At 39.0% G+C, this 26,943-nt stretch overlaps 3 protein-coding genes across 7 annotated transcripts in view; 2 read left to right on the forward strand and 1 right to left on the reverse strand.

Moving 5' to 3' along the window:
* Positions 1-4,079: 4,079 nt before the first annotated feature.
* LOC117213653 (probable ribosome biogenesis protein RLP24) lies at positions 4,080-5,145 on the reverse strand. Its single transcript, XM_033459183.1, has 2 exons — positions 4,925-5,145; positions 4,080-4,679 (listed from the first exon to the last, which is right to left on the reverse strand). The coding sequence occupies exons 1-2, from the start codon at positions 5,003-5,005 to the stop codon at positions 4,248-4,250; spliced, it is 513 nt and encodes a 170-aa protein (XP_033315074.1). The 5' UTR covers positions 5,006-5,145; the 3' UTR covers positions 4,080-4,247.
* Positions 5,146-5,595: 450 nt separating this feature from the next.
* Positions 5,596-7,164, forward strand: LOC117213649 (cytochrome b-c1 complex subunit Rieske, mitochondrial-like). Of its 2 annotated transcripts, XM_033459181.1 has the most exons (5): positions 5,596-5,782; positions 5,867-5,896; positions 6,159-6,311; positions 6,394-6,571; positions 6,657-7,164. In XM_033459181.1, exons 1-5 carry the CDS (start codon positions 5,692-5,694, stop codon positions 6,943-6,945), a joined length of 741 nt encoding a protein of 246 aa, XP_033315072.1. In that variant the 5' UTR covers positions 5,596-5,691; the 3' UTR covers positions 6,946-7,164. The 2 variants fall into 2 exon arrangements, with proteins under 2 accessions (XP_033315072.1, XP_033315071.1); XM_033459180.1 differs by having other exon boundaries at positions 5,596-5,896.
* An 85-nt stretch (positions 7,165-7,249) lies between these two features.
* LOC117213648 (zinc finger protein chinmo) overlaps positions 7,250-26,943 on the forward strand; it is a 72,573-nt gene continuing 52,879 nt past the window's right edge. Inside the window, exon 1 of one of the 4 annotated variants that reach the window (XM_033459177.1) lies at positions 7,250-7,885. Coding sequence is in view for 1 of the 4 variants with exons in the window: in XM_033459174.1 (XP_033315065.1) it covers positions 15,650-15,725 (76 nt within the window). In the remaining 3 variants the exon portion in view is untranslated. Of the gene's footprint in view, positions 7,886-8,932; positions 9,038-15,588; positions 15,726-16,153; positions 16,171-26,943 lie in introns of those variants that run through there. The other 3 variants (XM_033459178.1, XM_033459174.1, XM_033459179.1) reach the window with 3 other exon arrangements.

Consider the following 26,943-nt stretch of genomic DNA (forward strand, 5'->3'; position numbering starts at 1 on the left):
GCAATTGTCCCGCCGTGTTACCACTTCGCCTATGCAAATCGCGTCGTGACGATCTGTATGCCTGATGACGCTGCGGAAAACGATACGTAGATCGAACTTTATGCCGCGGCGAAAGAAACAAGGCAAGATAAATATTTGTACGTATCGTGTCTGGCGCGGTATTTTGTTATTACACCGTTACTTATGAAAAATGGAAAGGAAAATATGAATCGATCGTTTTTTCAACAAGTTTCGGGCAAAGATCGAAGAGGTTTCGAAACTGTTGCATAAAGATTCTAACTGAAAATAATCGTATTGTAAATGAAATTCTAGAAAATTATTATAGCGTATTTGAGATAATAAATTACATGTAAATTTCTTAAGCAACTCTATACATAATAGTACATACCTACTTTTACTTATAAGGAGTAACAACAGAAAGTTTTGGGTCGAGTCGACGAGTCGAGGGCGATAGCAGTGAAAGTCGACGTGGGCCCTACCTACCATAGTAGATTTCGGTAAATGCCGATCGGACCGCATTGTGATAACAGGCGACATCGAAATTTAATTAAACGCTCGGATTGACTAATTTACCCTTTTAGATGGACGTAGCGGAGTTTGTAAGCCTCGAACCGTTACATTTCTTTATCCGATTTAGTTCGAGCAAGTCGGGTATGTTGCTTGTTAGAAAAAATGGGCTACCTCCATAAATGAGTCGAAGCGATGAAACGAGGCATTTCACTCGTTAAGAGAATAAACGAAGAAGATTAATGACTCGGTTGAAAAATCCGCTCTGTGGTATGTCAACGCTAAACAAAAATATTGTCGTCAATCACAGTCTAATTGGAACGTATCCTATTAGCACGCATTCCTCTTACTTTCCATTAATTTTCACGGAACGACGTGTACACAGGTGATTTACATTTCGAATCTATCGGTGAGATCAGAGGGAGCGTTTCTTTCTGACGCGTATTTCGGGGACCCGTTGACGACCATTGGTCACATAAAATAATATTGTCCGACCAAATGCCTGGCTACGCCTCGGACAAACTATTTTAAGTCCAACCGTGCAGTCTCTTTGTTTATTTATGAGCGTGCTGCTTTCGTGACCTCGGCGCAAGATGTTATTACAAGGACCTTCTTGCGCGGCGCTGGAAACGATTAGGAAAAGAAGATGCGCTCCATGATACCGGTTCTGACATCATAGATTCCTTGACCTATCGTTTTTTCTTTCGTTTTTTTTTTTATTTGTATGTTACAAACAAATAAATGTTATCGTCGACGAGTAACCGTGTAATTCATGGTTTGTTCAATACGATATTCGCAACGAAACATTTGTACGATTGCTTGACTAATTTATTCGTGGCACAGTCTGCAGCAGATCTGAGAGCTTCGGCGATGACTTGACGAATGGTTCTAGCAACCATTTTCGATGCGAAGGAGGAAACATAGAAACGGAACGTTTCATTGGAAATTTACTCTTCTATGAACTTTTGAAAGTGATACGATTTGCAAACATTTCACGCCACTGTCCTTCATGTTTCACGTCTAGTCACCATTTCGTTGCCCGCTATTTTACTCTATATGTACTACACATTGCTACGATAAATCAGTGAGAATGCTGATCGAGAATGATCAGTTGGCATCCACTATACATACTCTGAATGCAAAGAATTAATATTAATAACACTGGAAGTGTTTTCTTTGCTCGTGGTAATCTTTGTATCATACAAAGAAATTCATGAATGGAACGCATGCAGGCAGCACTTGATCGATCAATCACACGGCAGAATTATTTGCATCCGTACGAATGAGAATGTATTTTTGGTCCAAGCAAGCTACCGTCAAGAAAAAAGGAATCGCCGAGACAAAACAACGAACGATAGTTTAACCCCACGAAAATCGTAATTGCAATTCGTCGCACGAGTAGCTCGCGTTTCGACCACCGTGTCGTGTGTTTCCTCAGTAAACACGGCTACAATATTGCGTGTGGTCGAAAACACTTTTTCGCGGGCGAAACGACCGACAAATCTGTCCCGGAGGACCCTCCAAAAATTCCTCGAAAGCAGTATGTGGCCCATTATCTACGCGTTTCTTTTCAATTTTAGTCCCTCGTGCGTCGTACTGTTGCGAACCTTTAAGTGGATCATCGTATTATACGTATTATATGAAGACAGTCCCCGTGTTTCTTTCGGATATTGTCACTATAATTAATCTCGTAACCGAAGAAAGAACGAGTGGAATTTGTCTACACGTTGTGTAGCAAAGTGACGCAAGATCGAGTCGAGCACTTCTAGTACTCGAAAAAAATGATTAATCACCTTATATGACGAGCAGAATGTGCGTGATAAAAAAAAAAAAAAAGAAGAAACACGAATTCATGGAATTTCGTCGTGAATCAACCCGCAAAACACGATGCTTGTTTTTAGATATCCCTTTTCCTTTTTTCAATCTCGTGATGTCTATGTGATGAATGGAGGAATGTGGGTCACATAGCTGTTCGTTCTCTTGATTTAATATAATTTTGCGTGGACGAAGTTACAAGTGTCCCTAAAAATAAAGTATACTCGTAAAAAAGAATTTGAAAATACTTTAACTTCTCTTTTTCAAGAATAACTGACAAGCTGATATTGCCATAATTTCTCTACTAACGTATTTATGTTGGTATTTATATCAAGCAAATACGAAAAATTAGAATTTTAAGTTACTTAAACTAAGGCAAGAACAGATATAAACGAAATCAGATATCAAATGTAATTGAAATGTAGAACGGCAAACAACGTTATATTTTGCTATGTACATGATACAAGTAAAAATAAAATTATTTTAATCTCGAAGATCTTCTCGAATAACCTATGCCCTACAAGATGGAACAGCCTGTCGAGATGATTATTTATCAACTATTACATCTCTTCCAAACATCAAATACATAATTAATACAAAAGTAACTTAACGAACGTTCATAAACCGATTGACGTTCCATTAGCATGAAATCTTCGAGTTCACGTTGGCCAAGGCTAGAGCAAATACGGTCGGCACGAATCAAAGGATAGACCTCCAAAAAGATTGGCCATGGTAGCTTTGTCAGGCGGAAGAAATCTGCAAGCTCATGCCCTTGAAAATCCTTTCTTGCCGCATAACTCGAGTGGTCCTGTATCGGTCTCTCTCTCGACTTGCGTATACTCGCACACCTTGTACGCTGCTCTTCTGTTGTTGTAACACATTTCGTCCGCGGCAAACAACACCCCGCGGTTTACCTGGTAATTGCTGGAAACACCGGTCGAGTGTTTACAGTGTCATCGAGGTGCGGTGGTCACACCTTGCCGCATACGACCACTTGGAAACCACGTTTTCTTCACCTGGGACCTGCCACGGTCGAACACCTTCTCGAGGGTCAGCAAACTATTCGAAAGCTCGCTCTAACGGCGTTTTGCGCTTCAAAGAACCATAGATCAATGTGATTGATGACTTTGTTTGCAATCTTTTACGTGATTATTAGTGTATTGTCAGTGGCATAATGTTTAGGGAATTGTTGGTTCAACACTTTCACGGTGTAGTACCAAAGAGGTATACTTGCAATTGGGTAAGCCATTAATTATTAAATTTCACATCATAAATGCCTTCATATGTAACGCAATTATTAAACATTTATTTCCTATAAGAAGTTAAGAATATATATTTTTTGTATCTGATATCAGAAATGTAAGAAATCTTGACAATAAAGAAATATGTAATTATTTATTTTCTGAATCTTGCTAGGTCCTCTCGTAGTTGTTGACTTTATCGCCTTCGACGATTAAGTTCAATATAATTGCTATATTCGCCGTAGTAAATCGCAGAGGGCGTAAGAAACACTGATTTTTTTCGCGGTCGGTATTGCAGAACACTTTCATATATCAATATTTCAGAATTCTCACAAAATTTTTGAGCGTTCTAAGTTTCCAAATTATTTAGTACTTTTAATGAATTACTTATAACAATTAAATTAATAACTTAGATTAACTTAGATGAACAATGCCATTACTAGTACTTAATTTGATATTAGTTTTGTTTATAATTCTTACACAAATATGTAATTATGTTGTACTATAAAAAACGAATTTTACATAAATAATTGTTTATTTTGAACAAAGTTTCCTTTTATCCACAATCTTCCTAATACATGTATAATGTAATAAGTTTAGTTGTACACTTTTATGTAAATTATTCCAAATTAAATTATTCCATCTTGTTGTGTTATGAATATAATCATCGTATAATAAACAAAACTAATTCACTTCCATTTCTTGTTGTTCTTGTTCGTCATTAGATTCCTGCATCTCTTCTTGTTCAGTTTGTTCTAGTTTCTTTCTTTCTTTCAATCCTGCAGCAGGTGATTTTATGAGTGATAAATCACGTTGAACTTCTTTAATATCTCTTTCTTGTTCTAATTCGCGTCCTTTACGTAATCGTTGCATTATGTGTAGATTTTGTCTCTTCTGTTTGATAGTATCTACTTTTTTCATCGCATCAATTGCATTCTGCCATAATTCTCTATTATATTTAAGTGGAATATTTCTTCTTTTTTCGAATTCGAATGATGGGTCCACTGCCAAGTCCTTGCCAACTGTTTTCCTGTATGCTTTTGTCCATTTGACTTTCCTTGGATTTTTCTTTTTCTTAAATGCAGCATGGCACTTTGACCGACAAAATTTGAATATCTATAATATAGATAGAATATGACATGAAAAAATGCATAAATTGTAATATTTATAACATAATTTATAACAATTATCAATTGTCCACATATTGCACAAAAACTTATTGTTATTAAATATAAAAACAAAGTTGTATCTAAATGTCCACATAACCTAAAAGTCACCAAAAGGTAGTAGTTTTAAACAATTCTTCTAAAATCATATAAGATAATGTAGATATTATGACGAATATGTATAAAAATTCTCACCTTACAATCATTTCTTACAAACTGGATTCCATGTCCGGGATAAATCCGGGACGAACAAAAATAACATGTTTCTATACGCATGTTGCATGCGCTTGTGAAACCTTGGACAATCCAAACAATATAGGCGCTTTAAATTAGTAGTTATGCCATCTATGAACCATTGTATGCATCATTGTCATATTTTGTAAAAGAATTTTCCAAATGTACAACTTTTAAACGTATATAACTATGTGTATGATTAAAGCGGTACAAAGAACATCTACGAAATATAGACAATAATATAGTCAAAGTAACATATATTTTAAAGCTTGCTTTTACCATCATATCATTAGATAATTCTATAAAATAATACGTATTAAAATCTTTACAAATAGTAATATTTTTATTGATATTGATATACCTCACTATGTATGTAAATATATGCCATAGCAGATCATAGCTTATTGTGTTAGAAAGGGAGAACTAAATATTAGAATCAAATTTAACTACAATATGTGTAAATTATGAATATATACTCTAATTTATATTCATTTCAATTTTGTTAAAAGATTAGTTGCTGAAAGTTAAGTTTCGCGATTAATTACATAGCTCAATCAGCGACAAGGTATGCATCTGGTTCAATACGTTATAGCGCGACATCTATTAATTACACGGAAAATTTTCCACGAAAGTTGCAGAGTGGAGACCTCTAAGAACGTAGTTCTTCGGATTTTACTTGGTGTTCGATGAAGTTGTCTCGTTTGGACGTTCGTGCGTAATTAAGAAAAATGAATGTTGTAGCGAAATCAACGAGCCTCGCTCCACTTTTAAGGTCGACGACTGTCATTTCAAATGGAATGCAACCAGTATCTGGAAAGGGTATCGTACAAAAATCAAAAGTCGTCACTAAACCTGTCGTCAATCGAATGCTCGTTCAAAGTTCGTACGAATCTCTTATTACAGGAGCTCTACGTGTCAGTTCAGGAATTGGAGGTATGAGGCTTTTATTTAAACATTAATTTATTAGATTTCGTGTATAAACAAAATATACTCCTAGATATTTCGATTATATAATCGTATGGCGTATGCGGTACGTGTCTCGAAGATTATTACTGTACCAATGTATTAGTTTATTACAAATGTTGAACAAATATTTTTCCTATTTTAAGACATTGAAATATACTATTTTTATCTTTAATATCCTATTTTATACTCGATGTAGGAAACAGTATTATCAATGAATTGATTTTTATAGCGAGTTTACTAGCAACACAGAGGAGGCTGGCGCATACTGATGTTCAATGGCCAGATTTCACTGATTATCGTCATAATGCTGTAAAAGATCCAAAGGTTCCAAGCAAACATTCTGCTGCTAGTCGCAAATCATTTACGTATCTTGTAACAGCTAGTAAGTATACCTTTTAATCTTCTTTGCATTATTCTGGTTCAATAATTAATTAAAAATCAATATTTATTGATTTATTATATAGCAACTGGGATTTGTGCCGTTTATAGTGCAAAAACAGTTGTGCATAATTTAGTAGCTTCTATGAGCGCTGCAGGTGATGTACTTGCTTTAGCAAAGATTGAAGTTAAACTTGACAGTATTCCTGAAGGAAAGAATGCTGTTTTCAAATGGCGTGGAAAGCCTCTGTTTGTACGACATAGGTAAATATTACTAAACATGATTACATATTTCTCTTCTAATTCCATTTATCTAAATTGAATGACTTTTGTTTTGAAATGATAATAGATCACAGAAAGAGATTGATCGAGAGGCACAGGTAGATGTTGCATCTCTTCGAGATCCACAAGTAGACACAGATCGTACACGAGATCCAAAGTGGTTGGTAGTTTTGGGTGTATGTACGCATTTAGGATGTGTTCCAATTGCAAATGCTGGTGATTTTGGTGGTTACTATTGCCCTTGCCATGGCTCTCATTACGATGCCAGTGGAAGGATTAGGAAAGGTCCAGCTCCTCTAAATTTGGAAATACCACCTTATGAGTTTGTTGAGGGAAATGTATTAGTTGTTGGTTAATGTATTAATATATGTAGTGAAATAATATCATAATTTATATGAGGTTTTCTCAGATCCACTTGGTAATTATTTCGAAATTCTTCACCGAGGATATTATTAATTTAATTAATAATATCTTCTATGGTTAAGTATCACTGTATTAAAATGTTATAAATTATGGTCAAGCTGTACAAATAAAAAGTTGAGCTTAACCAAAATACAACTTGTCCGTATTCTTTATTCATGGTTAACGTTTATTAATTTTATCGATGTAGTATTTTAAACAATCCTACAGTTATATATAAATTTACCATAATGAAAAATAATATGTTATCTTGCTTTATAATTATTTTGATGATTTATATGTAGAATCTACTATTATGTTTTATTTCAACTGTAAAGCAAAATTATTATGTAAGGTTATCGTAGTACAGTGCAGGCGTACGTAAATTTCGTAACAGCACTACATTCTATATTAGAAACATCTTGAAAATCAAATGAATGGTCTTCCTTCCACAAGGCGGCGCCACTAATTCCGGACCAAATTTTCATTTTCAATGCGTGACAAGGGCGTCTATACGACCGACAATCTGCCGGCCGATTCTCTGTTTTCAGTCGCCTTCGCTGCTGGCAGCGTACGGACGGAAGAGTTGAAAATTTTTCGCGAAAATCGGTTATCTTTCATACATTGTCATCTTTTCACCGTCATTCTATATGATGATCCAAAAATCCTTAACCCTGCAACGAGTGATTTCTGCGATCTGACATTTAAAATAAGAACGGAAATGTTTTGTTAAAAATGAGATTTTTTCTTGCGTGGAACCGGCGTTTAGTGATACGTCGTGAAAGAGTTAGAAACTAATAATTGTTTAACGACACGAAGCGAAAGTGACATTTGGAAAGTTCAGGAAAGGAAGAATAGCAAAAAGGCGGGAGACGGATGCGTGGAACACCGCTTTTTGTAAGCTCTTATTTATTTTACCCGATATCTATGCTATTGCATTCTTATTCCGTTTTTTCCTATATAATATATGGTCATTTTAATATACGTTTGGTATATATTATGTCATACCATGTGTTATATCATAGCAACTCGTAAAAGTTTGGAACAATAACATAATATGCATAAACAATCTTAAACTTTTAAAGTAGAGCTCGTTTTCTTATTTTATTTTCAAATATTCACCTACAATGTTATATGTAATTAAATTGTAATATTATAAATCTGCAGTATAATAAATCTCTTTCTGGAATATACATAGGAATATCTTGTCGCTATCGTTATATTAGTACTGTACATTTCAATATTAAAATTCTATTAAAATTAAAATACTTCCGAATCATCTTCGACTTAATCTTGTTTTGATATCACTAAAAAATTTGTTCAGCTCAAACAAAGTGTAGAAAGATTACTACTAATTTGAGTTTTATGATGAGATTTTCTTTAAAACGTTGAAACTCTTTTCATTTGTTCAAATAATAATAAGATCGATAAATAAAAATTTAAGGGCCATAAGACGGTTAAAATATACAATTATATTAGTATCATAAATATCGCACGATTCTATTTCAAATATGATTAATATTATAATAAAATATGAAACTTAACGTCGAATAATTCCTAACGTAATCGATAACCGATCGTTGCTTGAATGGATTTCAGTACACAATTTCTCGTCGCACAAATTGACCCTTACGACAACCTAGAACAATTGTTTTCGTAACCTTAACGGCGGCATATGTTTGTGTTTCTGCATGTTTGGCTCCGCCCGGTACGATGACTTCTGTACATTCGAATCATACTTTGCATTTTGCTAACGGTTCGAATAGGAGTCTTATAGTTTTTGCGACACCACTTGCGTGCCTTTCAGTTCTTGTAAACAAAGACGAGATTATGATTCATGATCGTTCGAAATTTCGGCCATTATGCTAAGGTCGGCCCTGCATATCGGAAGCTAGATTCGTTACTCGATTCTACATACATATATCGTGTCTCATATGTATTTCTATATATTTTTCTTATTATAAATAATTAAAATTTAATTATTGATTCGCGAGTGATAACTCGAAATTGAAATCGACGCTATTTGGGACACCTCTGCTTCAACAATCGGTGAGAAGTTGATAAGATTCATTTAATATTTCTAATCCATAAAATATATATCGTATTACTAATCGCTCAGATTATATCTGAAATATGTTATACTCTAAATTAATATTACAAGTACTAGAGTGATGACTAATATGTAATTTTTCATAGAAACTTTATTTATTCATAATATTGCACTTTTGAAGTTCTGTAACTTGTTCTATGAGTTGTTTGCTTCCTTTTGTCATATCTTTTCATATATTTTATATTTTGTTTCGTTCGATACAAGTCGGTATTTCTAATATTAAACAAAATTGCATAGTCTTTGTAGTCGTACAATCTTTGAATTTTAGACTCTGCCTAATTTAGATATATACACATAAAATTTCACCGTCTCTCGAAATTTCAACAAGCAAAATTCTGTTACATGTAATATTCGCTTGCGTGTAGAATTTCTACCTCGGCTTTCCCGCGCACACACAATGGCTACACTTGGCACGTATTCTTATTTTCCGATGAAGCGTTACTTTTATCAAGTTTTATTTCATTTTCATAGTATCAAATTATTGTAGCCATATGAAAGTACTACCAAATGGTACGAAATTTAATATATTCGGAAGTAATTAGGTAATTTACTTATTCAAAGGAAATTTTAGTTAGTGCTTGACTAATGGTTGAATTCATCTATTTGAACGTGAGCTATTATGTGAACAATTACCTGAAAAATAATACCCAATGGGGAATATCCATCCCGATAAGTCCAAGAAAATGATCTTTTGCTGTGCGTAAATAATACAATAAATATCGCTTGTAACCAGTTCATAATACACGTCTCTACATTCAAAATGTTGTCCCTGCTAATCCCATCGTAAACTGCCCCTCCGAGAAAATCGTATTTTTCGGTTGCCTCTAGTTAATTACCCATCTTAATGACATAGGACCTGGTTTCACCAACAAAGGCCGTAAAGTCGTTGTTGCTCGCTAGTTCCGTGCACTTTGTTATTCAACCTTCGGAAGGCAGTGTCTCTCTATGTCGATCAGGTTTACTGTTTGCAAAGCCGATGGCTAACCCTCCAGGATATTGAATATGCGGAGGATTCGTACTCTTACATGGAGTATAGTTACAAGTGCAAAGCCGCGGCTACCGGACTTTTCAGGTTGCTGCAACCCCATTTCCTCACCCTTCTGCCCCCCCCTGTGTGTGCCTTCCTCTTCTCTTTTTTTATTTTTTTCTTTTTTCTTCATTCTGCGCCTCCGTATAAGCTGCACGGTGTGCGCGTTCTCGCATTCTAATTCTTTATGCAGCCGGCCAAGGAAATTCACAGTAGGAATGCACGGAAGGGAGGTTGCAAAATCCAGTTCCCCCTTTTTCTTCTTCTTCTTTTTTCTTCTCCTTTTTCCTTCCCTCTTTAAACCAAGTGAAAGAGAGAGAGTGAACGTTTTGTGCCCTGCATTCAACTATCGGGACGCACTCGGGCGTGCGCATGTGTGCACACACGTAGCCACACTACGTTACTTAGCCACGTGTTCGTGTTCGTGTGCGCGGGCTAGGGAAAGCGCGCGAGAGCGTTCGTTCGTTGGTAGGTGCGTGCGCGCTTCCGAAAGTGAGTGGGACACGCGGGCCTTCACGCTGAAGGAGAAGAATCAATAGATGTGCGTTGCATCTTGCCCCTCTTGTCCCCTTTTTCGGCTACCCCGCGCGCACCCCTTCTTCCTCGACAACCACTGACTCGACCTTCGCACGAGAGAGCGCCCGCTTCTCCACGATACGCTTCTGTCTTCCAAAATCATCCCTCCTTTTCCATACGCCCTTTCCAGTGATGCAGTTCAATGCGTACTTTTTTCTCCTTTTTTGTTCGTCGTTCAGAGAGATTTCTTGTTTTCGAGGAAATTGATTCGGTGAATCATTTTATTTCGCTGGGGTAGAATGCTTAGGTGTTTTTGTTTCTTGGGGGAAGGTGGTGTTGTGGTTCGGGGTTTGCTGTCGCTCCAATTTTTTTAGATATAGATTTAGATAGTAACAAAGATAGGAATTTTAAAATTGCGATTTGGTAGATCGATAGTTCGTTGAAATTTGATATTTTGTATATTTTTATGAATTAGGAAGCACATCGTTCAAAGGGGGAAACGATGGTAAGATAAGACGCTTTAATGCTTAGACACGTACATAGCTTTCTGCGTATCCGTCTTTTAATCTTAAAATTTTCCAGAATTATTTTCGCACAGAGCGTAATGGAAACACTGTCGATTTTAATCTTCCAAATGAAAGATAAAAATATTGTACATTCCTTCGAAATTAATTTTCGTTTTCAAGCTTAATTTATTGTAATCCCTTATAATTTCTCGAAGATCGCCTTTTTGGACGGTGGAATCAGCTGTACGTATGAGAAAGTCTCAACGATTTCGTTAACGTCGTTGATCGATTTTGCACATCGTTTGTCCTTCCCAGGTCTTATGACTATTCTAGCTTCTGTCATATAAATGATTTTATCGGGCTGAAATTCGACGCGTAAATCTAGATACAGAGGCGGATAAACGCCGTATATGCCAGCAAAATAGAGTGACTCGAACCGTATGGTTGAATCGTGAGTTTAACGTCGACACTAGCCGGTTACATCGATTAGAAGTACAAATACCTGTCCGTGTAGCAACCGTCCTCTTGGCCGTATACCACTGAATTATTTAAATGAGGAATCGTCGTTTAATGATGCTCGTGTCGCTTCCCTTTTCCCTTCTATTTAGTTATTCAAACTGTGTATTTTCTTTGCATATAGCGTCTTGTACGTGTTTTTACTAGTTGGATATATTATTCATTTATTATTATTCATTATTTATTATTTATTATTATTTATTATTTATTATTCATTATGATATATTTTATTATATTTATAAAGAAGATATAACTTTCTAAGATAATAGAACAACATGGAATGATTTATAGATTTGATGAATATAATTTTTATTGAAAGAAAACACAGTTTTTTTTTAAATAATTGAGTGTCGTAGAATAATCTAGAGGTAAATGTTCTAATATTTTCTAATTAATGATTAATAATAATTCATTAATTAAGTTATAGTGATCTACAAAATAAATTTTCCATTCGGTAGAACTAACTGCACTATGCGTTGAGGGGGACACGAAAAACTTTCAAAAATTTATTTAATATATAATAGATGAAAATTTGAAACAGTATTCGTCGCATCGTTCTTCGTTTCTGCAATCGTTGCAGTTGAATGCACCGCAGAACGCATAGTAACGCACGTGTACCAACGTATCCGCGTATTTATTGATCTATCTGCTGGCGTTTATCTGTGTATCGCAGTCCTCAAGTTCGGAGGGTTGCACAGGGTGCAACCTTTAACGCGTGTACACGTACACACATAAGTCCAGCAACAGGGTTTCTACCACAACCCTTGGCGCGAATCTCCTAGATGAAACTAGTTTACGAACAGCTTTACCCATTTCGCATTATATATCTATTCGTCTTCGTTCATTCTCCAAATCTTTCTTCAACGACCCCATTATACCTCTTAAACCCACAAAAAAGGGAAAGAATTAAAAAGATCTTTAAAAGTAAAAGCCAACGATCCAAAAAGCAACAGTCGAGGTATCAACTTCATGATTTATCGTTGGATCGTAGATGGCCACTGGTATTCACAATAGAATATTTAATATCGAAATATACGTGTATGTTATATTTATTTAATTTACGCACTAAAAATTATCATCAACCATTCTTATCGCGTCCATATAATAACTTATAGTATATAGCAAAATATACAAAACAAAATATGATAATTCAACGCAAGATAAAATGTGAAATCGAGTATTCCAACACAATAATACCAGTTGAGGGTTGAAAGTTGCATTTTACATTGAGAAGATGAGCAAACAGGAAAAATACAAACTGAAACAGGACCTCGGAAAGAATCCGTAACGACGTAGACGGGCGCGAGTAATCGTAATCGCGCGTAGCGTAGGCGAATTCTAGAAACAAAGGTAGTACACGAAGAAAGGGTGAATGGGTTAATCCGGAGAGAGAAGAAAAGACAAAGAGAGAAAGGGAGGCACAGGTGAAAGTGAAGCGAAGGTGGTCGAGTTAGAGCGATGTTTGGGAGGGTGAAAGGAGGTTAATGATTAGTTCTTCCGAGGTCGGGGGCTGTTGCCGGGTGCAGGTTGCCTGGCTCTCTTCAGACCGCCCCCCTTTAACCCTCCGCTGCCCCCGAGGACATCACCCCTCTCGTCCCTCTGGCACCCTCCCGGTTTTTCGCCCTTCAATCCCCTCCGTACTCGCCGATTCTGCCAACCTCCAAAATTTCAGACCCTACCACCGACGCAGCTCTACGCATACCGTGGGGGTGTGAGAGCTTGCAAGGTTGTTCTCCCCTCCACGTTGTTGCCGCTATCTTCAGGAACGTAGGCAGCTAGGGCGCGCGGAATTTCTCGTTGGCACGCGTCCGAAAAATTTTTCTATCGGCTCGCTGGTCTCCTCTCGTACAATGCAGATCGTGCTGGATCGTTCTTGACTAAGGACGAAAAATCTCCAGGGGATTCCGGTATGCGAAACAATGCCTTAATTATCGAGCGATCTCAGCTATTCGAACCATGGGATGAAATAGGGGGTCACAATGTAGTACGCTTTGGACGCCCGTTTCCTGCGTTCGTTAAATTTTAATTGTTAGGGATACGGTGGTCATTGGTCCCATTTTTGAGTTGGAAGGTCCTATGGTTACGTTTTAACTAAATCTTGGGTTAGGCGTTTATTTCCATTTGAACTTATGAATTTGTGTTTGATTTTATATTCTTTGGTAATTTAGGACGTGGTTATGGTATTGTTTAGAGGGAGTGGAACGAATAATTAGTCTATTACTGTTCTAATCTATAAAGTATTTAAATTCATCCAATGTTCTGTGAAAGTTAAGGTACATTGTATACGTGTCTTTAATACTTTGCCAATTCCATAAACAGACCAGGTTTTTCTAATTAATCTTATTCATATTATTATAATTTGACAAATGAAAATGGGAATTATATGTTTTTTTTTTTACTATTTAATTTATGGCGCGACAATAGATTTCTACAGAAACGAATGACGTAACGAAAGGAAACGTCAGCCAGTCAGGAAATATTTCATTTCTCATCCCTCTATCTCGAACGCAATGAAGACGCATACGCAACGACGGACAGTCGTAATTAATGCGTTGACGCCAGAAACTGTCGACCCGTGAAGCAAATGCTCTCTCTGTCACCTGGCTAATCTGACTAACAGATACCACTCGAAATACGCATCTCATACATCGGTCTTCACGGTTGAAACGATTGAAAAATACCTATGAGCGTATCTCGACTTTATCGGCATACATCATCCGACCGTAAACAGATTTCCAGCACCGATAGAGATTTCGATTCGATACTTTGTAACAAACTTGCATCTGTCGGTTAAGTTTCTCCTCACAATCAGATACCGACGATTCGGTATACCTTAACACTATAGTTTTATAGTAACCATTCTCACGTCAAACGCTAACAAAATATGATTTTTGCTCCATTTACAGAAAAATTTCATGCCATACGATTCTATTTATTTGGAGAAAATTTTAGTTTTTTAAATGTAAAAATTATAATAGGGAAAATTAGTGGAATACCATTATATGAACTCCAATTACATAAATTTGTAAGTCGAAATATTTGAAGAACATAAAGGTAATAATAATTTATGAAATATGCAAATAGCTTAATAAATATCTATAGTGTGCGCTACTAGTTAACGCTCTCTAGTTGGCGCCAGTGTCTCGTCAGCGATCATCAAAGTCGCAAGCCCAAAACTTCACCGTCCAATCACTTTCTTTCTTTCTGATTCGTACAGCGACGAATCAGAACGATCAGAATCCGAGTCTCCAACGAAGCACATCCATAGTTGTCAACAAATGTCGCTAGGTCGTCTATTGCATAGCAACGGTGTGTTTTTCGTCGATTCGACGCTTGGTCGTTTCGTTCCATCCTCTTTTTTTTCGTCCGGTAGCGCGCTAGCGAAATTATCTTATCGATTCAGGGAAAGAGAACCTTTGGTCGACTTGCTCGCCAATGGTGAACGCGGCAAACGTGTTCATCGAAAAGCATATACCTACATGGTGGTATAGAGAAAGAGAGACAGACGAGAACACTATAGAAAGAACGACAAAAAAGGACGAGAAACGGAAAGCAAAGGAAAGTAGAGGAAAAAAGTTGATCGCTGCTCGCCCTTTGCAACGTCAGCCCTGGCTGAGCCTCGTAGCAGGCCGAGTACTTTCTAGCGAAAGTGATGGCTGTGGCTGGCCGGTTGCTTGCGTAGGAAAACCGACTCCGGGGGTGGTTGTGCGTCGCTCGACGTTGGAGGCGGTTGTTCCTCCACCTTGAACGCGAAGCGCTCGAGGTGGTCGCGGGTGGGGTGGTTAGTAGCTGAGGCGGGGGTGGATCGGCCAGTTGGAGGGTACGGTGGAGCGAAGGGGGTATCGGTAACCTTGCAACCCTCTTGCGTACACGGAGGAAGGGGAAGTGACAGGAATCCCGGGAGGAGCGGTGGGTTATGGGTTGAAGGCAGTCGGGGGTGCAGCCGCACGGGGCGGCAGTGACGGGCGTGACGTAGTCGGAGGAGGATGTACGCCCCTGTCGGCGAGGGCCACGGCAACCAACAACCATCCCTGGTCAATTCATGGTGGCTTCATCCGCCAGGTACACCGTGTTCTCCTCTTCATATTGTTTCGCGCGCTCTGTTTAGGTGACACGTATTTGCCTGAATATTTTAATACTTTGAAATTTTCGGGCAAATCTGTCTTTCGGCGAGATCAACTGTCACGATCGACAGATCGGAAATCGTACAAAGTACGTATTCATAATCGAACGAACGGTTAGTTTACTTTTTCGCGACTTGCGTTTTGTGACATAAAATCGCGCGTATTTACGGTGGTTAGTGGTGATCCTTATCGATCGTGATCGGTTATATTGGTTATATTTTGGAGTCTCATTGAACGATCGTCAACGTGTTTTTTATGATTTGTGGGTGATAGGTACGTGGTATGATAGAGGGTCTACACTTTCGTAACGTTGATTCTTAGATGACGAAGAGCGTCTTTCCTCAGTATGCTACCTGTTGGGAAATGCTAGAAGTCGTATACCTGTAAGATATGTTTTTGTATTCTTCGATTGCCAACCTACTTTTATCTGTACAGTTTTATATATTTGCCGCTTCGCGTTTCGATCAAAACTTATGAAATACGAATCTTTTATCTTTAAGAGAATAACGTTTAAATTCGATATTTTTAACACGGTTTTCAAATTCTCAAATTCTTCAGATAGCAGAATATTTAAATCAACGAACGTTTCAATGAAGTTCGAGAACTCTATCGTTTTTCACGTTGAAAATTCACTCCAAATTACTTTGTCACGAGTTTCTCCTGCCAACTACCTACATATTTATACTTTCTCGTTTGACTAGCTTTTAAAGTTCCACTCCATGCATTCTCATTAACCGTTAAGTTCGGTAAACGAATCGTTTCATGCGCGTTTTACGTTGAATCACCGTTATTTACGTTTACAGTGCTTGAACGACTCTCGTTCCCTTTGTTTTAATCTTATGCAGCGCATGCACGTGCTACGTGCACCTCTCGTGCATGCGTATGCAGTCCGTATAACGGTGTCCAACGCGGAACTATGTTCGTTTAGTTCGGTTCTTTAAGTTATAAAAGAACAATCATGCAAAGTTCCATTTCCTCCACTTAATGTCCCTTTGCTACGATTCTCTGTGTCCAAAAAACTGTCTGACTGTTATATACGTAGTTGTTCCGCCTGAAACTGGCCATCTCCCTAACGACTTTCCTTCGAGAAACGTATCGCCAGGCATTTGTTTTACAGCAAAAAGAGAAATTGTTCCTCTGGGACCTTTTCACGTTTTTTATTCTTTCTTCTGATTTTTGATGGCGTGTCGCAATAAATAATGGCAGATGCTTTTCTTTCGCCTGGATACATTGGCCTCGTTCTATGTTTTGTTTGTGAGAGAAAGTTTTCGGATAGGGTTTGTAGAATTATTGTTGCTTCTGTTATACACGGTTAATTAAGATATTTAAGATATTTAGCTTTTGCGTTAAACATATCGAGTAGTAGTGAACAAATTGGTATCTCCAAATACTCGTACTTCGTCTTACTTTTCATCAGTTAAAAGGTCTACACACACGATTGCTTGATTTTATACAACAAAAGTAAATATATTCTTTCATATATTCCCATAATTTACGTAATTGCACCCTATATAAATTTGTAGAAGAGAAACGTAAAGCACGAGCTTTTTGTTACATCGTTTTCCAGGATATCTTCTCGTTTATGAAAGTAGCTTGTTCAAAAAATTCCAGGATTCCATCATACTAATTAGTCATTCTCTCTTTCGTTGCAAGGGACATTGCACGCACATGCACGTATCTATATTTTTTCAGAGAGAATTAATCACTCGCAGGAAGTTCGTAAAAATTTCATAGTTCGATTCATCCAATCTTGAGCAGCTTATTTTATTTTTATTTAATTTAGAAGACATTAAAGCGAAGTATTCATTACATGTATTCGATAAAAATGTTTAGCGTAAAAATATTTATCTAAAAATACGTATTTGGACGATGAAAGAGAATCTAAAAATTGAAAACGATGTTCTGGAAATTGGAGCAGAGGCTAGAAATTATGTTTAAAAGGTAAAATAAACACGCTTATAGTAGGGGAAAGACATCAAACAGTGGAAGGAAAATCGTAGACGTCTGTTGGTAGTCGAATTCATGTCAGACTCGTCGTCGTCTTAGAGAACGAAATCCTATCGCTGAAGGCTGTTTGCTCCTTGTTTCCCCGCTGGATTCCCGCGTGAACCGTGAAATTCTCGGTCGTGGATCGCACCAATTTCGTCTTCACGCGTTTCGCCTTGTACGGAACGTTCTACGCTCGATTTCGTCACCGTTTCCCGCGTCCTCGTGGCACCAATTCTCGCGCTTCACGCCTTTGTGAAGCGGCAAACAGCGGTGAAATACGCGGCTGTCGCATCGATAGGCAGATTGGCACGTGTCATCGATTCCTGCACGTGCAACCCTTTAGTTCTGTTCAATTTGCCGATCGAAATGTTTTCAGCTACGAAATTTTGGTTAATTGGAAATTGAAGTTTAGGATCCTACTTTTACCAATTTTATTAACTATGTAAATCTATGTATATAAAACATTATAAAAGATCTTTTATATATATAAAACATTATAAAAAATTGCCTCTTAATTTTATTTTAATGTTTTTGTTCGTAAAGGACTTATTAAATTCGTTTAAGCTTAAAGCTAATATCGCGTTAGTTCTTTAATTGTATTATTCGATCCTTTGAATGTGCCGGGTTGTCGGATGCACTGGTGGCATATGCTTCGTTAAAGTCGCATGAATAACCACCGAAACACTTATCTTAATTGCGTTGCCGACAAAATAAATTGTTACCGGTATACGTATCAAGATCAGGTCCCTGCATCGATTTGTAGGAACCGTCAGACAGTCTCCGGGAGCTTGTTGTCGATGAAGAAACACCTGCTCTCGTATGTTAATGAAATTTCTCGTTTGTTCATTTGCCTCTATCTATTTTACTTTTGCTCTTCTGTTCATTGCGGATTCTTCCGACAATATAGCAAATTTCGTAATTTCTGTTAAATGATTCTTCGTTGTTACCGTATGTATCTCATGGATGTTACAGTTGGAGACTTATGGAGAAAGGACACGATGCGTCACATTCTCTATTTTTCGTGTAAGAACAGTTCTAAGATACGATACTTTGTCAACCAGTCACGTATTACGAAAACTGTTTTCTTATAAAAGCAAGTTACGTGGCTCCTTTAAAAAATATTTGCATCAAAATTATTGATTCGTCGAATCTCTTAGAAAATACCGATTTCAAAAGCGTTCATCATCGTATTTTACATGACAGGTATGTTGTTAGTCTGTTCATAAAACCTCGCCCATTTGTCATCTATATCTAGCAGGTTCACGTATCTTTCACTCGAATTAGTTGCTCCTCTTTTTAGCTGCATTATACGTACGTATATTAGAGTACATCAGTCTAACCACCAAACAACATAAAAATCAGAGAATCGACAAAATTGTACTCGTCACATTTTACCGCCGTAATCTTCGATCGAAACGATCGATGTAATCCATGGGTTCGCGAACAACGTAGCGATTATTTGCTTTTTCCCCCGCGAACTTCTTCTCGTCAAGCGTTTCTTCTTCGTATTATGAGTATACGTTTGCATTTTTAGGCCGAAATTTTCATCAGACGGGAACCCTTCCTCTGCATTTTCCCTACCCTTCGGCAATTATTACCGGGATTCAGGATTCACGCAAATCTCGTCTTTCTCTCTTTCTCGTTTTATCTTTCGTTCGGGGGCGGAAGCTTCTGGAGAGTCATTGGATAAGGGGGAAACAGTGCTGCGGTAGGAATCGCTGGCTGCAGTATTGACTATACTTCACGGCCAGCTCTTTCGTAGAATACTAGAATGTATTTTCTACAACGTTATCGCCCTTCATGCTATGCCACGTCGCTTCCGCCTCTGACGCAACCGCTGCCTCGCTGCTCCCGAGCCTCCTCGAATTTCGATGGGGCGAATGCGCAGGAATGGCAAACGCCTAATTGCGTTTTTCGCTGGTTTGCTGTTTGATACAGAGACGTCAGAATCGCAATCCGTTTCTTTGTCGAGTGATCGAGTTTTCTCGAGGGTTTAATCTGCATTTCATACGTCGTATACATAGTTGCACAGGATGTGTATTTTTCTGAACAATTAGTATACTTTTGTTGATTAATCTTTCGATTTCGGTAATGGAAGGTGTAATGTGATGTGGATTGGTTTTATTAACTTAATTTTCCTTTATATGAAAAGGCAAGTGAGATAGATTTCGAAGTTGCAACTGTTATTGTCCGGATAAGACGAAGAATACGTGAAATAAATCTATTATTTGAAGAATAATGAAACGATAAGAACATTATTTGTTATACAAAATTCTCCGTCTTAATAATAATAATAATCATCCACTTTTTCAATCGTACAAACTGAAAATTAGGTATACATACGATTAGATATATTTCAGGGTGCGACTTTTTCAATGAATTATCTTTCAACGTACGATACCTTACGACATAAAACAATCGCGCACTGGATAAGGAAAGAAACATATTGTAATTTCGTTAACGCTCAATAACGTCTTCTAAACAACTCTCTCCAAATAATACCTTTCTTCTCGACGAGATATTCGTTTCCAAAGAAAATGTACATCCTTGGCTGAAGTAACCCGTGCCTTTGACCGAACCTTGCCGCTAGTTAATAGAATAGGTTATCAAAGCAGTGCCACGTTCTCATACCTATTGAACACAACCGAGAGCAGCAGGGCCTTTAATTGAATCGGCGAAATAATTCAGTTACTAGCTACACAGCGTAATGCACTAATGCAGTTTTCTGTCTGAGAGAAAAACAACGGTAATTTGAACGTAGGAATAGCCGCCTGGAGAATCACCCCCATTATCGTTCACGCGAATGTTTTTGCTCTTGAAAATGTGATTTTTGCCGGATAACTGCGTTTCAGCTAGTTTTAACAACTTTGTGGAATATTAAAAAAATCTTTTTGCTGACTAAGTTTATTCGTGAATTCTCGAAAATTAGAAGTAATTCTTTGAAAGATTTTGACGTTGTCGACAATTAGAATTTTCGTACGATATATATATTAGGAAGTTATCGAAGCTTAAAGTTCTCTGAATTATTAGAACAAAACATGAGTACTCCGGAACACTTGTCGAGAGACTGAAATAATTCAGAGAACTTTTAGCTTCGTAATGAATAAGTTTAGGGCATACGTATGTTAGTATTTTTATGTAGAGCGCAAGGAACTGCATCGATTGATGCAGTCAAAAATATAGGTTTCCGTTTTTAAAGAAAGTGCTGTTGTATCTTTCTGATGCATCGATGCACAAAAGTGCATAAAATTAGTTGCATATTATGCGCCGCCTGATACCATTTAACTTTCACTTATGACATCTTCTTCTATCCTAACCGTTTAGGAGATGTACAGCCTGTTCCAGTTGCGTGGTACACCCTGTATATATATGTACACATTGCTTTTTACGACGTCAATAGATATTTCGTAAAGGATGTTAGACTATTGGTATCGCGGTTGAAAATGCGATATTTGTAGATTTTACATTATCGCGATGCATGTGTGTTGTGTTCGTACAAGATCAAAGCAGAATTCATCATCTATGTATGTATAATTCGATCGATGGCCAATATAACCACTTATTATCGACGACATAAAAATGCACTTTGTCATTGTCAGCAGCGCAAGAAGCAATTGCCCGTCACAATCATTCCCGCGTCAATTTCGCGTATTTTTCGCGATCATTCGCAATGGAATGTATCTTGGCCGAAGTGAAGGCTATAAAACAGCCATATAACTCCAACGAAACGCCAATTCCGCTCTCAAGAAACGCTTCTAATGCCATTACAACGGAGCCCGGTTTTCACGATCTTATTGTGCGCGACAGAACCGTCAACTCCGATAGTCGACGTTAATTGGATCTTTGATACATTTTCCAAGAATCATCAACCGAGAACACTCGGCATTGTCTTCTTCCACGAACACCATATCTGAAATTTTCTGTTCCAACCTACTTCATTCTCAATTTTCAATTCTCCAACTACCCTTAACGCTCCTCTCAACTACTGCTTCAGTCAAAGGGGTGACTTTTCAACGATTCGAGCAAAGGAACAAAAACCAACTAAAAATCGATCAAAATCAAATAACTTTTAGAGACTGTAAGCTGTAAATTCGTAATGACGAACTTCTCCATCTTTTTGAAGTGTGAACAGCATACGAAAAATTGCTTGCGATAAGTACAATTTTGTTAATTGTTTTAGAAGAATTTGTTTGACCCAACCAAAGCTATTATTGTGAATACGAACGATATTTTAATACCTTCGATCTTTTAACGTCTTTCGATATCTTAATATAGTATAAGCATTGGAAAATACATTACTTGTTGCCTCAAAATTGAACATAAGTGATACAATGTTGATAACACCAGATTAATTGACTTAAATTATTGAATTTTAAAGCCTGTAAAAAACAGATAATGAGACTTATCGTGTTGTCCTACAATCTTCGTACGAAACCTATACTTTTCTCTACCAACAAATATAATTTAAGCTTTATTACCACGGGTCCTCAATTACCAAAACGAAAAAAAAAGAAGAGATCCATACAACGCAACGCGTCTCGTCTGCAGGCCAGAATCGGTGACATAATACGCGTCGCCATAAGAGTACCGCCGAATTACTCGCCCGCGCACACACTATCATATATACATACTACATACACGTACACACAGATGAAGTAGTACGTATACGAACGCCGGCTGGCTAGCGCGAAATCAGCGCCGGTGTTACGCGCTCGCATACCAGCTCGCGGAACCCGCGCCGCGGTTGTGCGCGTGCGCCGTGTAAACTGCGTGTGCGCTGCAGCGCGCACTCACCCCCCGCCACCCCGTGTGCACACGCCCGTGTTGCAGCGCGTCGCGCAAGCGTGCGCGTGTGCGTGCGCGTATCGAGGCATTGTGTGCGTGTCCAGGGGCGCGCGTGCGGCCCCGCAGCGACCTTGAGCCTCCTCGGTCCTCCTGTAAGCCTCTCCCTCTATCCACCTCCAATCCCCCACCCCACGCACTATATCTCCCTCCCCTATCACCGTTGCCGCAATTTCTCTCTCTCTTTCTCTCTCTCTTTTTCTCTCTTTCACCTACGCTCGCTCACTCCCACCCCCTCCCTTTCGCTTTCCTTTGCTCCGAGCGCCACGCAGTTAGCGATGGACTCGAGACACGTTCGGAATTGATTGACCGAGTCCGTCGAGTTTTTCTGGTTACTTTGAGAAGAGTTCGATATTGCTAGGAGAATTTTGTGTGGTTTCGGAGTTTGAGCTTGTTTGATGAGGTTAGGCTTGTATCGAAGGTTCGGGGTAGGTGGAGGTTTAATGTATTGTAGAAATATGATTGGGCAAGTTTTCGGTGGTCTGGACCCTCTTGCACGATTAAACTAATATTGTTAGCGAAATTTTACGAGTCGCAAGTTACAAGTTAACGGTCGCAAGCAGAGTCTTTCGTATTACAGTGACAGATTCGATAATGAATTTTAGAAATGAGTTTGACGGTCGACCAGTCGTCCGATTGTTACGTGTGAAATTACAAAATTATAGAATAATCGGCTGTAACCTATAACTTGTAACTCAATAGAATCTGTTGCTTTTCAATCGCGTCATTGAAATACCGAAACGATATACAGCTTTCATCCATTCAGCATGTTATATGAACCGTTCAGAAGCCACATCAGGTCAACTTCATAAATTATGAAATACTATTACACTGGTCTTTCAAGCTTATCTTAGAACTTAACATTCTTTACGTGATCTTCTCGCCATGAATGAACTTATGCAAATACGTAATATTAATCTTCACTTAATAAAAGCACTGATCTCACGTGACAAATATTATAATTATATATAAACTTGCGCCTCAATTTATCAAAATTAAATTTCCCTTCTTTCACCATTTTCAAGCTGGAACAACGTTCCGAACAGCCCCGATATTCGTATAGGGAAATTGTTTGGAAACTCGTGGCAGAAAACTCGATGGCCATCGCTAAGCGCCACGCAGCAATGCCTCGAGCGGCTGAATTTCCATCTACCTTCTCTCTCGCTCGCCCTTTCCCCACTCGTTTTCATACCCCTTCCTTTCATTACTCTCTGCTGTTACGTCCGCCTCTGTCCCTCTCGATGGCTCTATGACAGTTTCTCTCTCTTGTCTCCCCACGACTCCTACGCTTTTTCCCCCCTTTACCCTTCTATCCTCTCACGAGGCTCGACGCCTCTTGCACGCACGCAATGCCAGAGCAGGGAGTGCACACTAAATTTTGGCGGACCAGGAACGTATATAGCCTCGCTCCGCGATGGTGTCATCCTATGGGCGTGGGTTTCATAAATTATCCCCTCGGTGGTGTTTTGACGAACGATGGTAGATAAGAATCTTTGACGTTCTTTATGAGGTTTTGTCACTCCCCTGAATGAAAACCTCGAAACTAGCTGTATACGATTCATTTTCACGCCAACGTTAAAATATTAGCTGTGTTCTATCTTGAAGATACTTGAATAATTGAAAATTTTCCAAACGTTTCGCTCATAAACGTCTGACCATATATCCGTCTGAGCAATATCGGTCCATTCTACTTAAACGTTCCTTCGTAATACGGAAATTTTCTTCGTCGGTTTAGTAATCTTGCGTTCTCGTGGTGTATATACGTTAGTCGATGAATTGGACACATGAATGAATTGACACAGTACGAAGAGTGGATTCGCGCAATAAAGCTGTAACAAAATTCCTCATCGAAAGGCGTGATAGCAATAACGATAAAGCAATGAAGACGTTTCGAGTCTACGATTCGCGGCTTGTTTTCGTCTAACTGACTCGTATCATCGGAAGGGTTATTGTCAGACCAGAGAATGACGTGAGACGGTCATTTCGTTCCGATTCACTCAACCGCTCGTAAATTCTCTTCGTGACCTCGACTCGAACGCGTCCGTATGGTTGCGCGACTCAGCCGACGAATATACCACGGGGCGTAACTGCAATTTCAAGAACCGTGAACACCTTACGCCTTCTTTTGACGTTTCTCCTTCGTGAATCTTCTTTTAAGAAATCAGCCTCGTTACATAAGGCGTGGCACGCGTGTGCGTTGAAGAATGTCGTGTGCACACTTGTTCATCGAACTCTTTACGTAGCCGCTTCTGTTTGCCTTTCAAGTTTCGGCAGAGCCAAAGATAAATACTCATGGTCCTCGATGCTCGGTTTGGCGGTTCGAGCATTCGATAAATTAATGGACAGTTTGTTACACCGCTCCAATCTCTGACTTCGAATAATTCGCCATGACGAGCTTGAAACGAAGGCTCTCCGATGCTTGTGTCAGGTGTGAAAGTAGCAAATTCTACACCTTGAAAATCGGATTCGTTGCGCTTCATTTTCGTAAACAGACGAATTCTGCTGAGTAACGCGGTCGTTTCGTAACCTAACCGTGCTAACGCGCCATTCAGATATCTTTAGGGACGTTAGATTCCTTTGTAGAATTCGCTGGATAGTAAGAAATATCGCTTAGAAACTTGTGATATTGGCCTACGATCGAAGAACTTGGAATCAAGCGATAATTTCGGAAGATATTCACTTTTTCCCCTTTGATTTCTCCATTTTCAAGTTGTACGAGAGTTAACAGATATTTATTTGGAATTTTCCTGCCATTCTGTTATTATATGATAAATAAGCGACTAATGTGAATATTTTGGCATTTAGAATTGCGAAAGATCGTTATCGGGATTGTTGTTTTATATAAATTTTGTAATATTCTGCTCATATTTACATTCTGTTCCGTAACTTGGAATATGTCATAACACGATCGCTGTGAAAACAAATGGGTTGAATTAGAAACATTTAGTAATGATCTTAGCCATAGACGTAATTTTCAACTAATGTCTACCAATACTTTTGAATATAAAGCTTGATAAAAAATCGCATCGTTCGATCAGATCGTCAGATTAATTAGATCGTAAGATTAAAATCGATCCTTCGAAGCGATCCTTCCCTCCAAAGCAGTCAAGGGAGAAGAAAAATCGAAAAGGCGTGGAGGATGCATCCGCGGCCGGTTCTGCATAGTTCACAGCCGATTAAACTTTCCGTGGGACAGTGACGTAATAGCGTGGCCGTGGTAACGAAGGCGACCGTGCAACCGTGATCCCTTCCACGCTCGCGGCGTTCTTGCCGAGTGGCGCCACGTTTCCGCGTTTCGTCCCTGGCACGTGTTAGATTAGAAAGTGGCGGGGATGCGTGATACCTTAGAAGCGTTAAAGGGGGATATATGGGATCGTAGTGGAACGACAAAGAGACAATGACAGGGAACGAGACGAAACCCTTTGAACGAGAAAGACAGCGATAGAAGGTGGCAAGGGGAATCCGGCGAAGATCAACCATGAACAAGCAGAAGAGAGAAACAGATAAATACTGAAAGAGATAGAAACTAGAAATGACAGAGAGAGCGAGAGAGAGAGAGAGAGAAAGAGGTACCACGCGAACTGAAGTTCTACTAGCCTTAAGCAATCTCTCCCCACCCCTCTTCGAAAAAGTCGAATCTTACTTCCCCTACTCCTGGACGTTTCTCCTTCGGTTCCTCTCCTCCCACCTACGCGACCTTCCCTCTTCTTCCATTCGTGCCTACCGCCACCCGGCCCCCCGAAAGTACACCGAACTCACACTATTTCGTCTAACCGCATTTGCATCGGCACCGATGACCCATATTCACGTTCTTTCCTCCGCGACACCACACCATCGACATCTTCGATCCTCCTTCTCTCTTCTGCCACCGGTTCCATCTACTACTCGTACACACGTCGATCGCGTACGATCCTCCCGCGCGCGTACGTCGTCGTCGTCGTCGTCGTCGTTGTCGTCGTCGTCGTCGGGGTCCTCACCGTCGTCGCGGCTATCTGTTCCTCTACCGCTCGCTACCAGTGAGTAGAAAGAAGATAGAGAAACGAGCACGCGTGCACGAGTAACGGAGAACGAGTCAGTGAGAGCGTACTTCACGGTGAAGGAGAGAAAGAGACACGCGACGACGGACAGTTACGCGTGATTCGTTCCTGCGAGTCGCGACGATGCGCGATGCAAGTCGGTGACTCGATTTCGGCCGGCTAAGACCAAGTAAACTCGGCCCAGTGTATACGCGACCAGTGTTCCGATACACTACGAGAGCATCACGCGGAGGGAACACGCGACTTTCGTTTCAGTTTCATCTTTCACTGCTTTGCCTGTCTCTGTTT

The sequence above is a fragment of the Bombus bifarius genome, unplaced genomic scaffold (genome assembly GCF_011952205.1).
Source record: "Bombus bifarius isolate JDL3187 unplaced genomic scaffold, Bbif_JDL3187 scf7180000009125, whole genome shotgun sequence".
Classification (NCBI taxonomy): Eukaryota; Metazoa; Arthropoda; class Insecta; order Hymenoptera; family Apidae; genus Bombus; species Bombus bifarius.

Excerpts from the sequence above, each read along its gene's own strand:
- LOC117213653 (XM_033459183.1), bottom strand. The coding sequence starts at position 5,005 with ATGCGTATAGAAACATGTTATTTTTGTTCGTCCCGGATTTATCCCGGA. Across the intron at positions 4,680-4,924 it reads TTGTAAGAAATGATTGTAAG|ATATTCAAATTTTGTCGGTC; the intron begins GTGAGAATTTTT and ends TCTATATTATAG.
- LOC117213649 (XM_033459180.1), top strand. The coding sequence starts at position 5,692 with ATGAATGTTGTAGCGAAATCAACGAGCCTCGCTCCACTTTTAAGGTCG. Across the intron at positions 5,897-6,158 it reads TGTCAGTTCAGGAATTGGAG|CGAGTTTACTAGCAACACAG; the intron begins GTATGAGGCTTT and ends TGATTTTTATAG. Across the intron at positions 6,312-6,393 it reads TACGTATCTTGTAACAGCTA|CAACTGGGATTTGTGCCGTT; the intron begins GTAAGTATACCT and ends TTTATTATATAG.